This window comes from Myotis lucifugus, unplaced genomic scaffold, assembly GCF_000147115.1.
Source record: "Myotis lucifugus unplaced genomic scaffold, Myoluc2.0 scaffold_52, whole genome shotgun sequence".
NCBI lineage: Eukaryota > Metazoa > Chordata > Mammalia > Chiroptera > Vespertilionidae > Myotis > Myotis lucifugus.
Window position 1 is genome coordinate 1,803,859 of NW_005871100.1, and position 14,557 is coordinate 1,818,415.

The following is a 14,557-nucleotide window of genomic DNA, read 5'->3' on the forward strand; positions in this document are numbered from 1 at the left end:
ATGATCATATGTAATATTTGATATGCAGGATGTCTTAGTGTGACCCCTGTGAAGGGTCATTCGACTGCCAAGGGTCGCGACCCACAGGTTGAGAACCGCTGGTTTAGAGGCTGCCCCACTCAGGTCAGGCTAACTTATGAATTAAACTTTCTCATAGGTATGTTTGTACAGGAGAAAACATAGTATCTATACAGTTTGGTACTATCAGGCATCCACGGGGAGTCTTAGATGTGTCCCCAGCAGATGAAGGGGAACCACTATATAAATATGTCTGAAATAACTTTAGAAAAACTTGTTTTCTTTCTGGGGGGATAGGCTAAATACGTTAATATATTAGTCTAGTGGGTACAATCATGTTAAGAAATAGGTTATTTCACTGGTTAGCCCATGGTATATTATTACTAAAATACACTGTAGGTTGAATTTTGTCCCCTTGCATAAGTCAGTGTGGTTTGATACGACTCAGGATTAGTGTCTCAGGCACCCCTGACCTCTCTTCTGTGTCTTGAGCTGCCTCCGTATATTTCCACATCCAGACTCTACAGGTAAAATAACCTCACATGTCCGAAAGCAAATTCATTTTCCCATCTCATTTGCTCCATGGACTCTAACAGCTCCACTGTTTGCCTCAGAGTTTAATCTAGAAAACGATGACCCTCATTTTCCCACTCATCCCTGGTGCACAGGGACAGCTGTCGCTGAGTCCTGCTGCTTCCTCTCCCGTGTCCCCTTCTCCTCCCACGGCCCCATCTCGTTCAGACCCAACCCCCTTCCATAATCTGCTTATTGGTGCCCCATCTCTTTGTCCTGGAGTCGTATCCCTGCAGGGTCACCAGAATCCCCCCCCCCCCGTCTCCCAGACCACCGTTCTGTCACTGCCTTGTTTAAAAATGTTGTGTTGTGTTTATAGGATGAGAGTCTGATTTGTGTGCCCTTCAGAACTCTTCCCAGCTGGCCCCCTGCTCACTCTTCCTTTCTTTTCTCTCTTCCAAATGAATACTTATTTTTAGAGCAGTTTCAGGTTTACAGAAACTTGAACAGAAAGTACAGAGAGTTCCTATATATAACCCCTCACCACCCCCATCCCACCCCCAGTTTCCCTCATTATGAACACCACGCCTTAGTGTGGAACATTTCTTAAAACTGATGAGCCAGGATTGCCACATTAGGGTTCACTCTTGGGGTTGTACACCTTATGGACACATGTATAATGACACATCCCCACCATTAATTACAGGACCATACAGAATAGTTTCCCTGCCCTAAAAATCCCGTCATCCTCCCTCCCCCAGCCTTTGGCAGCCACCGATCTTTTCACCGTCCCCGGGGTTTTGCCCTCCTAGAATGTCATCTAGTTGGAGTCACGCAGTCTGTCGCCTTTTTAGATTGTCACTTTCACTTAGTCATATGCATTTAAGGTTCCTCCGCGTCTTTTCCAGGCTTGGTAATGCCTTTCTCTCCGGTGCTGAGTAATATTCCTCGCCTAATGCACCGCAGTTTAGCTTTCTTCACCTGCTGAAGGACATCGTGGTTGCATCGGAGGGGTGGCAGTTATGAGTGAAGTTGCCAGAGACATTTGTGTGCAGGCTTTTTGTGTGAACATCAATTTTTAACTCGTTTGGGTAAAGATACTTTTAAATGTAATTTTACATTTTGAGTAGATAATATATTGATGTGGTTTAACGATTCAGTGATACAAAAAAGGTTTCCAGTGAGAAGTCTTACTCTCCTTTATCCCAATCTACTCAGATTTCCTTGTTATGTAACGCTTTCTATTCATTTCTTGGATATAAATATGAATACTTAGCCTTTTATTTTCTTCCATGAAAGTAACTTTATATACACTATTCTGAAACTTGATTTTTAAATATATAATTTTACACTTCTAGAAAAGGTCTACAATTTGCTTTTTTGGTTTGATAACACTTTCTGAAGAGTTTCTCTATCTTTTCATGGAAATTACAATTTTTTACAGCTGACAGTAGTCCATTGAGGAGATATCCCATCATTTATTTAACCAGTCCTCTATGGTGGACACTGGGACTATTGGCTAGTCTAGGAAGTATAGCCATGAAGAACATTGCACATAAGTCATTCTGTACACATGCGGACGTAGCCATGGATACACTTCCATCCAGGATCGCTGGGTCGGGGGTCAAGTTTGTAGTAATTGAACTCCACAGACGCTGTACAATTTCCTGCTTACTTTTCTATCGTCATAGTTTTCCTCTCACAGCCCACACCATCGGCCCAGCTACACTGAGCTGCTCTCCATTTCTTGAACAAACAGCACACCTGTCTTTCTCTGTGCTTTTGCTTTTTCTATCCTTTGCCAGGAATGTCTTTCCTTTCCCCTCCTGTCACCCACTTGCTAGACTCCTATGCATCCTTCAAGGCCCCATCACCAAGACCCCTCCTCCCTCTAGCCTGCCAATCATCTGTGAACATGAAGCGCTTTATGCCATTATAAATCAATTGAAATGTACCATCACCTATATCTGGGGGTGGGGGTGGGGGTGGTGAGTTCTGGCCCAGGAGGCAGGGTCCTGGGTTCCAGTGTCGCCTTTCCCATTTACTGAATCTTGGGTCTTTGAGACTCAGTTTCCTCACTTGCCAGCTGGAGATCATAACACCCATGGCGACAGGGCTTTTTGTGAAGCACGTGAGCTGACATGTGAAGCACTATGCAAACTCTAAGGAGAACACTGTGCTGAGATATTTGTTCTCCCCGCTCCTCCCTTTTAAAGAACTGACTACTGTTGAGAGATTTCGTGATCCCAGGTCTTAGTTCCCAAACTCCGCTCTTTCGCACATGCTCCCCAATCTGCTTTTCAGACTCGGGCGCATGCCTCTCATTCCTTTGCAGTCGCACCTGACACTTGTTCCAGGCACACAGTGACGAGCTCTTTTCCACGTTTGGGCCTGCGAACCGCAATAACGATCATGTTAATTCATAACAGCCCTCGCTAGCATATAGAAATTACTTTTTCTATATGAAGAGTGAGAACTTCCCACAAAACCCTCCTATTCCTCAGCCATTTCATGACAATTTAAACACGCACAGCCTGTGGTTTTCCTAGAAATGTTATACTTGAGTGCTGAGTCCCAGAAGCTCGGGTTCTGAGAATAACCATGTGCAGAAAGTCATCCTGATGACTCATCCACGCACCCACACACCCGCCCAGCTGGCCCATTTTTCTAGGTGGTCCTCCCTTCCAATTTGTCCACCCTCCTCTCAGTCTTTCCACTTGTCTGCCTGTCCATCTATCATCTACTGTAGGTCAAGTTCACTTTGCTTGAGACTGCAAGAGGAAGAGATCGGGTCCCCCAGCCCACAATTCCTCAGTTTCTAAAATTACACGGCTTCCGATCAGCTGCACGGTTGGCAGATGGGAGCATTTTATTTTATGTTCTTTAGTCTTTCTCTGTCGATTCTGAGTTTTTAACAACTCCTCTTGGGGTTGCAGCATAGGATGGATCAATATGTAGTTATTTGTGAAAGCCCCTCGGTCCCCTCTGAGGATGCTGTGCCACCGTGCATCATGGGACACATCCCAACCTCTCCTCAAGCCCTGGTCCTCCCTGTGGTGGTGGTGAGGAAGCAGAGGAGTAATTTCCTAGATTATGGTGTGTGTGTGTGTGTGTGTGTGTGTGTGTGTGTGTGTGTGAGATCTGAGTTTTAATTCTGAAGATTATCTCTCACAGTAGGAAGCTCAGATCATTCTGGAATCAAAGAGAGCTGAGCAAAGCTCTGTGGCCGCTGGGTAGAGAGTGCACCACTTCTGTCTGTCTGTTTGTTTTGTTTTCTTCTCTTCATTCCCAGGGGCAGGAGTTCCCAGTCTTGTGTGGAGGCAGAAGCATCTCCCTCGCTCCATGGGAGTGTGGCTTAGCAGGGGTCGTCCTTCTATCAAGTCCCCTCTCCGAAGCCTGCTTCTGACCCCAGGCCTTGCACTGCCTGTCCTCAATCATCTTACAGCTTTAGGGAAATAAAATGTGGTGGGTGTCTTTGTTTGTCTCTATTTAAACTCATCTGAACCTTAAGGGCATATTTTCAAAGCCAGTCAAGTAGCAGACAAGACACTGGGATTAAAAAAAACCCAACACACATAAAAATTCCTATGTAATAAAAGGCTAATATGCAAATTGTCCCTTTGACCGGAAGTTCAACTGGGAGTTCAACCAGGAATTCGAACAGGGGATGGTGCTGGCTGGCCAATGGCCCTTCCCTGCATCCGACCCAGCCTGATCGTTCCTTATCGGGCTGGGCTGGCTGGACCCCACCTGTGCACGATTTCGTGCACCGGGCCTCTAGTAAATAAATGAAACCCACACCAACAAACTAAGCAAAAACTCTCAGTGATAATTAGCAAGGCTGTTTTAGAGTTGCAAATTTTCCAAAACTAAAAATATTTCTCTGAAGCATCCCATTTCCCTGCCTTTCCTTCTCCTACCCTAAGAAGTCTGGCTGACTCATCAACTCATTTCATTGGCTTTCGCTGGTGGTGCCAGGGCGGCGTTCCCCGCTGAGCCCCGGAGGAGAGGCACAATGGCCGTGTTTCACGAAGTGAAGCGTCCATTGTGTGTGTCTCTGGCCCTCCTTCCACGGGGTGAGATCCAGAAATAGTATGTGTTGGAATGTGCAAGGGGCAGGCGACAGCATGAAGCTGATCTTGCTTTTTCATTTTTGAGACAATCACACACAATAGAGGACTTGCTCTGCAGAAGAATTGTCTTCTGTCCTTGTCTCTAGGGCCTTGTCAAGGCTCATCTTTTTATCCTCTGACCCAGCATGTGTCCCCAGGAGCCACCCGAGAGAGTGGCAAGCTCAATTCAGGTAATATCTTTAAAACCTCTGATCGGGCAGTTCTGACGTTTAGAAGTCTGCCCCCACGCGCCCCCCCCCACCCCACCCCACTCTGGGCACTCTCCTATTGTTGTGTGGTCTTGGCCCCCAGAAGTCACACTAGCCCACAGATCTGATTCACTAAAGGCTGGTTAGGAGTGGACGTGGGGCAGCAAGACAATTTGCTCACCACTTTCACAGCTTAGTAACCGAAGCCGATGCCAGCAACATCCCTGTAAAGATTGATCTTTTAAGCGGTGAATGCTTTCTTTTTCTTTTCTGATAGACATTTGGAGTTTTGACTGGGGGAACCAAAATGTTTTTGGCACACGGAACGATTTCAGGTGTTTTGGATTTTTTTCCTGGTGAGACCTCTGCTCCCTCACACCCCACTTACTCTCTGCCTCGTTAATAACGTGGCAAACGTGAAGGCCGTTTGAAAAACGACTGCCTGCAGTATTCATGTTCTAGGCCAGGGGTGGGCAAACTTTTTGACTCGAGGGCCACAATGGGTTCTTAAACTGGACCGGAGGGCCAGAACAAAAGCATAGATGGAGTGTTTGTGTGAACTAATATAAATTCAAAGTAAACATCATTACATAAAAGGGTACGGTCTTTTTTTTTTTTAGTTTTATTCATTTCAAACGGGCCGGATCTGGCCACGGGCCGTAGTTTGCCCACGGCTGTTCTAGGCAGCTGGCTTTACAAAGTTCAGCTGATTACACCTTGTGCAAATGTTCCTTGTTTCGAGGCTTGCTCCTGAAGTGGGATTTTAAATAACCCATCTATATGAGCCCAGCGGGTCCGTCCTCCCATCCCCTCCCAGACCTGGATGTGATTAGTCAGGTTGCAAACACAATAGCGTGTGTGTGAACTGCAGCCACCGAAGGGCCCATGTTAGGCCCAGGCTTCTGTGGTTCCTGACAAAGATGCCCTGAGGGGTAGGTGTTCCAGGCTGGCCAAGGTTTGGGTAGGGCCACACCCCATCTCCCTGCCCCCTGCTCTGTCGCATATGAGGGGCACCTGGGGTGTCGGCTTTCCACCCACTGCTTAGGAGAGACTGACTTGCCCATCTGGCTGCTTGGGGATCTCCTTCCTTCCTCCTCATTCTGCGTTTGGCCTGAAAAGTTGGCTGCATATATTCTGAACTCCCACAAAGACCATATGGTCTTTCTGATTCAACTGTCAACATTTTTCTCAGGCATCACTTTCTGAGCTCTTGCAGTCCTGTGACTCAGTGATGTCACAGTGGTTCTCCTGAGTGGTACAGGAGGGGTCTTCCCTGACGGTGAGCACACCTTTGACATCCCCATCTGCCTCTTCTCAGGCTCTGACCTCTGTCTGGAATACCTTGATGTCTGGTTCATTTTTCAAGATCAATGCAAATGTCACCTACTTGATAAAGCTGCTGTTCCCTCTTTCCTTCCAATCTCTATTTATGCTCCCTCTGACTTTTGTTACTCATTCATTCATTTACCCACTCACTCATCCATTCAAAGAAAGGTTTATTGATGCCTAGTTTGTACCAGACTTGATATATAGCAGTAAACTGAACAACAGAGACACCTCCCTGCCCTGGTGGAGGTAGCAGACATCAGCTGCACATGCAGTACATAAGTCAGTTAGAAGGGGATAAATGGAATGGAGTGTGAAAAAGAAAAAGCAGAGCGGGATTGCATTGACCAGAGCTTCCAGGAGGAGGTGGGGGCAAGAAGCAGCACATATTAATAGACAGGCCTCAGTGATACTCCCAGAGGTGGGCCTGGGGTCCTAGTAATGAGCAGTTGTGCCTTCTTCTTCTTTCCCAACCAGAAGGATGGGGACTGGACAGCTCATTGATTGATCTGCCAGCAGCACTTAGCACACAGCGCCTTGTGTGTGGTTGGTGCGCTAGAAATAACTGGTGAAATGGGAATGAATGTGTAAAAATGCACTTGAGGGCCAATAAGTAAACCCACTTCCTATTTTCCCCTTTTTTCTGCCTGTAAAAAATTATGATATCTGTGCTTAAGAGCCTGAGATCCCTTCCTACTTCCTTATTGTTTCAAGACAGAATTGTCACGGGAGCTCAGCATGCACAGGGGTTTGGGAAAGTGTTGGTCAACGCCTGAACTATTTTTTACATAAAAGCGTGCAATTTTAAGATGTAAACTTCATTTACATGTAGAATAGTTTAATGGTTTACTGCATTGGCCAGGTTTTGCTCTAAAATAATCATTTTTTTGTAAAGTAAATGACGTTTGGCAACCGAATAAGAGAAAACATTTCAAGGGTATACTTTAGTATTCATTTGCCATGAAAAACTCCAGGTTGTCTTGACAACCTCCAGATTTCATTAGCTTTCAGTTTACAAATATTTGTCAAGTGAAATAACATTATCCCAGGGCACAGCAATATCTAACCATGGATGGCGGAGATACAGATGTCACGTGGCCAATGAGTGTGCATTTCTGCTACCTGTGGTTTAGAGATTATGGGAAATCAATGCAGAAGATTGGGCGGCATTCAGCCGATAAAATTGGGTCTTCAGTCGAAAAAAAAAAAAGATCTTAGGCTGCAGTTGATCCAATGCTTTCAGCGTCCTCCTTTAAAATGTAAATGGCTGCTGTCCTTGATAAAATTCTCCCTGGAGAGCTAAAGTGCTCTGTATAATTTAGAGCCATGATTTCAACACTGCATCCACCACACAGAGTGTGTCCTAGACGGCTAGACCGTCCGGGTAGAGGCCCCTCTGGATAACCTGGGTTAGTTATCCAGCCGAGCTCTCCTGGGGGGCCCAACGTGGGGAAGGAAGAGGAGGAACCAGCAGGTAAGGCTCAGAGTTACCAACCCCGGTCCCACGCCTATTCTTCCATTTGCCTCTCAATACACCTTGAGCATTTTTATTGTCTTCATGCTTCCACGTAAGAGTTTATGTGAAGGAAGGGTTCTGAGGACGAAGACACTTTGAAAGAAATAGTTAGATTTAGATGGGCTCATTCGTTTTCCAGCACCCTGGAGAAGGTAAGACGCGCCACTCCCCGTACATGTACTGCAGTTCAACAGCAGTTAGAAATCCACCTCTTTGGAACTGTTTCCTATGTGTCCACCTCATAGGCAGCACAGACAGGGAAGCACAGTGTATAAGAGAGTGTGCGTTGAATGCACTAGTGAAATGTAAGGTACTGTCATTTTCTCTTTCCTATTATTGGAGCAATCGTGTAGGTTGTCAAACAGTGTTCCAGGGAACCCGAGGAGTCATTGCAGGAGGCTTAGGGACCTCCCTTCTTCAGACAAAGCCTCTTCCCTTTTGTCTGTTTTCTATGTCAGGCTTCCAGGTACAGTATCTTTTACACATAGGGCTCTCTACTGTTAACAATATTTGAAACCTCTGATAGAGAAGGATCTTTGCAAATAAGAATAAGTAACTATTTGTTTGAAATGCTGCGACTCATCTGTGTCTGTTGAAATGACCAGCCACGGAATATTCAGAGTGGCTGGCCCCTGGTTCAAGAAGATGACCGCCATAGATATGAGCCTCATGGAAGGACTGTCTGGAAACAAAGAGGCTGAAAACCAAGTGGCTGGCAAGACAACAGTCACCATGGAGACCTGTGAGCTGCACTGAGACTTGGGGTGTCTTTGAAGTCCAGTATTCTCAAGGCCTTTTCTTTACTTATTTATTCATTTGATCCATCTGTAGCCGATGAGGTAGTTCAGTGTAAGTGCCAAGGTGAAAACTAGTGGTACCTGACAGCTGATGGCCCTTTCTTTCCTGTCTTCTTATTCCAGTGTACTTACATTTCCGTCGACCAAGTTCCCAAGACTCATGCCATTGTGATCAGCAGACCTGCCTGGCTTTGGGGGGCAGAAATGGGAGCCAATGAACATGGAGTGTGCATAGCCAACGAAGCGGTCAATGCCAGGGAACCGGCCGCCGAGACGGAAGCCTTGCTGGGGATGGATCTGGTCAGGTATGTGTGGTGAAGGGGTGGGCACAGGATTTACCTCCCTCCAGACCTCATATTTCGTAATCCTTCCAGAGAATGTGTGTGCCATTTGATATAAACTTTGAGGTGATGGAAAGAAAAAGAATAGATTACAGTGGAACATTATTCAGCAATAAAAAATAATCAGGTACTGATATGTGCTACAGCATAATGAATCTCAAAAACATGATGCTAAGTGAGAAAAGCCAGCTACAAGAGGGCACGTATTGTATGACTCCATTTCTGTGAAGTAGCCAGAATAGGCAAATTCTTGGAAGCAGAGATGAGATTAATCATTGCTCAGGGAGTGGGAGTGATTCCTAATGATACGGGGCTTCTTTTGGGGTGCTGGAAGTGTTCTAAAGTTAGATTGTGGAGATAGATGCACAACTTTGTGAATATAACTAAACACCACTAAACTGTATATTTTAAATGGGTGAAGTTTATGGTATTTGAAATATATTTAAAATATATAAAAGAACAAGGAAACATATAAAATAGACAAGATCCAAGGAGAAAAGGTCAGAGCTCACTTTCCTGCTTCCTCCTCTACACTTCAGTCATCTTTCCTTCCTTTCCCTGTTCTTCCAGCCACCACATGACAGAAGGGACCCACAGGACAGGGTCCTTGTCTGCTTGGTCGCTACTGTATCACAAGCACCAGGACCCGTGTGCCTGGCGCATAGTAGGCGAACAATGATGGAGTTAGGAATGAGTGACTAAAGTAGAGGGTGGGCTGGAACGAAACAACATTCTGAGATGGCTTTCTTTTTTCTGAGATAGTGAAACACAACAGAGTCTCGGACACAGTTGAAAGAAGATTAGGTGGGAGCCAGGGTCTAGGGCAGTGGTTGGCAAACTGCGGCTCGTGAGCCACATGCAGCTCTTTGGCTCCTTGAGTGTGGCTCTTCCACAAAATACCACGTGCAGGCGCGCACGTACAGTGCGAAGTTGACTTAAAACTTTAAGTAAAGTTTATTAAGTTAATTTTAGGGAACGTTGTGGAGTGAAAGAAGATGTAGTGTCGAGGATTGAGAAAGGTATGTTGAGATGGTTTGGACATATAGAGAGGATGAACGAAAGGAGATAGACGAAACAAGTATACAAGACGAGTGTGGATGGGAGAGTTGGAAGGGGTCGACCTCATCGAACGTACCTCAATCAGATTGAGGACGTTTTTAGCAAAGGCCAGCTTAGGAGTACCCTAATTAAGTTAATAACAATGTACCTACCTATATAGTTTAAGTTTTAAAAATTTGGCTCTCAAAAGAAATTTCAATCGTTGTACTGTTGATATTTGGCTCTGTTGACTAATGAGTTTGCTGACCACTGATCTAGGGTTTTCGGTGTAGATACACCAAGTTACATCCCCTTTCTGGGCTCTGGTTTCCTCATTTATCCAATGTGAGGCCTTAGATTGGATGACTTCTAACGAAGTCAAAGCTAACATCTTGTAAAAAGGAGTGCCGATTTTCACATTCTGTAGGTTTTGTAGGAAGAAATTGCACATTTACACAGAGACCTCTGAGGCCCACTGCTTCTGCCGAACGATGGATAGGCCTGCTAGTGACACTCTTTTGGTAGCATGTGGCCTTTGTGCCTGCCTCACCTGTCTTCACTCTTCCTGGTTCTTACAAACTCAGAGGAGCAGGTACCCTGAGCTAGAGAAGAGGAAAAAGCCTCATGATTACCATGAGTTTTCTCTTAACAGAATGAAATTATGGAGTAACAAGTTTTGAGGTTATGTTTGAGAGCTGTCCCAATATTTTTACCACCATCCTTCATAGAAATCCTGCACATGGAGAGTTAACGATGAAAAGTCTGCCCCTTGTATGCGTCATTGATCACTTTGCATTTTGAGTTATCGTAGTATTTGTGGCATGGGATTTACAGCACTGGCAAAGGTCACCACTTTAATGGAAAGCTGACTTACTGCAATCTTCTAATGGGTTCAGTCTTTTATCGCTCTCTTAGGGTCTTAGGATGCAGCTTCACAAATCATTGCCTTGGCACCAAGTCTTCCTAAATAAGCTTAAACGGAGAAATGCCAAGTGAATTGATATATAATTTTCTGACTATGAAAATAAGCCTCTTACAAGAATAAGTCCGTAGCCTGTCACCTTTTCTTCTCCCTGGCAGCCCAGTGAAATACATGTCCTTTCAGGAAGAATCCAGCTGGGTGAACTTTAATAATGATTGCTTCTCACACTGAACGTTCACCAAGAACTGGCCTGTTCTCCCCTTGTGGCCGGCTCCATCACCTCCTTCTAAGACCCTGTTCCGGCCACCAGAGTTGTGATTTGAATGAAGAGATGAATTAATGGACAGTTACTGAGGACTTAGCATGTGCCTTCCTCTTTCAAATCAGCCAGAGAGGGAAGTCGTACTGTTTTCACTTTACAGATGAGAAAACCAGGTTCGGAAAGGCTCGGTTACTTAAGGTCATGCTGCCGTGGGTAGCAGAACCAGAACTGAACATGGGTCCCTTTATTTCTCAGTCAACTGTTTTTTGGCCACGGTGTGCTACCTCTCACAACTTACCGGTCACTTACTTGGTCTTGGGCCCTTGTGCTATATATTTTCAAGGTCATTATCTCATAAAACCCATCCTCCTAGCAACCCAATGATATAGATTCTTATTTTATAGGTGACATAAAACTGAAGTTTAAATAGATTATGTAGCTTTCCCAAGGACACATGGAGGGCAAGATCTGTGCCCTCTCTTAGGGGTCTATGAATTGGAAGGGCTGGGAGGAGATTGCTGTTTCGCTTCAAGAGAAATATGTGCTTTTGGACAACCGAAGCTGTAAGCCACCCCAGCAGAGATACGCTGATAGGCAGGAGGTGAAATATGTAGAAAAGGATTGATTGCGTCCTAACCAGCAGCCATTTCCTACTGAGGTCTCTTGAGACAGTTATATGCACCGAAGACAATGGCTGGCTGTGGAAGACTTTTATTACTAACCAAACTACCTGATGTAGCATAACAGAGAACAAGGCTGGATGGGGCAGAGGTTTCCTTTTGCCCAGAGGCAGGAGAGTAGAGGCAAGAGGGAGAATAAGCCTACAGAAGAGGTCTGCTAAGAGCTAGAGCAGAGCCTGCCAGCTCCCTGGGAGATGGAGCTAGAAAAGAGAAGGGGAGGTGGCTGAGCCACTGGGGTCCTGTGTGGGTGGAGGATGCCCAAAGACAGAAAACACCCCCATGACTTTGAACCAAACGTGTGAGAGCACTGTTCATTTGCCTGCATATTGGCCTGCGTATTTAACATATTTACACATGTTGGCGCACTTCATAACTCAGCCTCGTCCCAATCTTTGTTTGCTATGGTAATAATCGCACGGTACGAAATGTCTGAGCTATACCTCTGGTTTCCTTACTCCAGGCTTGGTTTAGAAAGAGGGTCAACAGCCAAGGAAGCCCTAGATGTCATCGTCGCCTTGTTGGAAGAACACGGGCAAGGTGGGAATTATTATGAAGATGCAGGCTCCTGCCACAGCTTCCAGAGTGCTTATCTGATTGTGGATCGTGAGGAGGCCTGGGTGCTCGAGACCGTAGGGAAGTACTGGGCTGCTGAGAAAGTCACAGGTAAGGGGGCATGGATAGCGAAGAGCTTTATGGGCAGAGAAGGCTGGGATGGAAGTTGCCTGGGCTCACAGGACTCATGCTGCTGCTGGAGACCCTCTCTGTGCTGCCATGAATCTTCTAGAGAGGAAGCTGGAGTCTTCTGAACCCGGAGGGAAGGGAGGTCACCACTTGGGAAGCATCCTCCTAACATTTCCTATTTTCTGTTTGCTTTCTGGGCAGGACCCAATTCAGACCACTAGTGGTTTCATGATCCAAATTGCTTCTTGATGAATTGACAAAGGGAATAGTGATTTTTTCCAGTCCATTCACAATAGGTCAATGAATTACTACTACAGGGAGTTGCCCTGATCACCCCAGTCCTATAGCTCTTTGTGCTTGGAATGTTCCCCTAACAGAGGAATTCGGATTTGTCTGCGAACCGTTGAGTTCCTCTGGACCAACAAGCCATGTCGCTGGGAGCAATGTTTCTAGAACAGCAGAGGCTAGGAAATCCACCCAGAAGGATTTACTGCCCAATAAATTACTGCTCCGTGCTTCCTGCAGCATCTTGTTCTAAGATAGTTCTGAGGAAGGAAATATTGTGTGTGTGTTGGGGGGGGGGAGGTAGGGGGAGGGAATGGCTGTCTTGTATCACTGCCTCAGCACCCCCATATTCTGCACAGGATGGAATCCCAGAGTGGGTTACAGGACTTCCAGAGGGCTAAAGAGTTCTAAGAAAGGATTGGCCAGTGAAGCCCCCCTTATATCCTGAGGCCTGGAAGACAAATACAAATCACGCCCACAGCATTTCTCCGCTCTCATGCCAGTGGAAGACATGGCTACAGAACTCTTCTCTTGTTGAACCTATACTTGGTCTGTGTATTTTTCTCAACTGAATTTACCAGGAAGTCTCTTCCAGCTCCTCAGAAATGATGTCAGGGGTGACACCTGTTTGCCATCTCTGCCTGAAGGGTGACTGGAACCAAACCTAAGCTGCGTTAGAAGCAGAAGATCTACTGCATCGTTGAGGCAGTGAGGCAGTGAGATCTAGCTGTGGTTTCTTGACGAAGCCGTGCAAAGGCCGTGTCTGCCTGGAGGAGGAGGCGATTTCTTCTCATTCTCACAAGGGATTGCACCTTGAGGCAATCTCAGAGCATTTCTCCACCCACGTACACCCCACATACACCCAGGTGTGCCTGCCTGCCCTACTTCCACAGTAGTTACAAAACTAATGTAGCTGATGTGGCCCGCCAGGTCTCCAAGCCTCCTTCGATGCAGGAACTTAAGACTCCCTTAAACAAATTTCTTCTAAAATGAAGTCTTACCATTGCATAGTTCCACCAAGAAGGCTATTGGTCCATGCTGAAGGACAATCGTATTGTTTTAAGTAGAATGTAAAACTTTTTTTAATCTATAATTGCATTCAAAAGCTTAGTCTCACTTCAAAGTACAACTTAAAAACCCATCTCGTCAAAATGCATGTCCCCTTTCACTAAATATTTAAAGGGGGAAAAACCCAGCCATTCCTTGGATTCATTGATTTCATGTCCTCTGATCTCAGCAGTCATGTGACTGCAGTAGGAGTTAATGAACTCTGGCCCTCGAATGCTAAAATTCCTGAAAGCAAATGTCTATTATAATCAGCCTTCTAGGAAAATAACGTGTAGTTATTCGCAAGACTTAAAAATATCTTAGTGTGAATAATGTCAAAAACCACTTATGTAGGCCAAAGCTACTATTTGTTTTCATTTAAAAAATAATTTTACACTTCTGGTGACCTCTAAAAAGATGAAGGCAAAGGACATCGGCCAGGCATACTCAAGGAAGCAGAAGATGCTGAAGGAACTCAGCCCAGCCCTGACCCTGCCTCCAGGAGCTGGTTTTCAGGCAGTAATGGCTTCCGTGCAGCTTGAAGTCCAGGCTGTCTTTTTCTACTTCATTCTCCAAGTATTTAGAAGATGAACATGTTCCCTGGAAGCAGCAACCATGAATGGCTGTTTTGAGCTATAAGTGAATACTTCCTCGTGATCTGGACATTGTGTTGAAGCTTGAAGGTCAGGTTATCCTCGCTGTATTTGTAGCTCAGGCTTTGAAGAAGCCATAGCCAGCCTTCCAGCACATAGGAGAACAGGTGCCCTAACCCACATTCTTCACAGGGGTGTCCTCAGAAAGCAGGCAGCC

General features: G+C 45.6%; 1 protein-coding gene across 1 annotated transcript in view; it reads left to right on the forward strand.

The window, feature by feature from the left end:
• Window positions 1-14,557, forward strand: part of SCRN1 (secernin 1) — a 42,878-nt gene that overhangs the window by 17,498 nt on the left and 10,823 nt on the right. Inside the window, exons 3-4 of the mRNA XM_006088746.3 lie at window positions 8,615-8,796; window positions 12,195-12,397. Coding sequence (XP_006088808.1) covers window positions 8,615-8,796; window positions 12,195-12,397 — 385 coding nt within the window. The remainder of the gene's footprint in view (window positions 1-8,614; window positions 8,797-12,194; window positions 12,398-14,557) is intronic.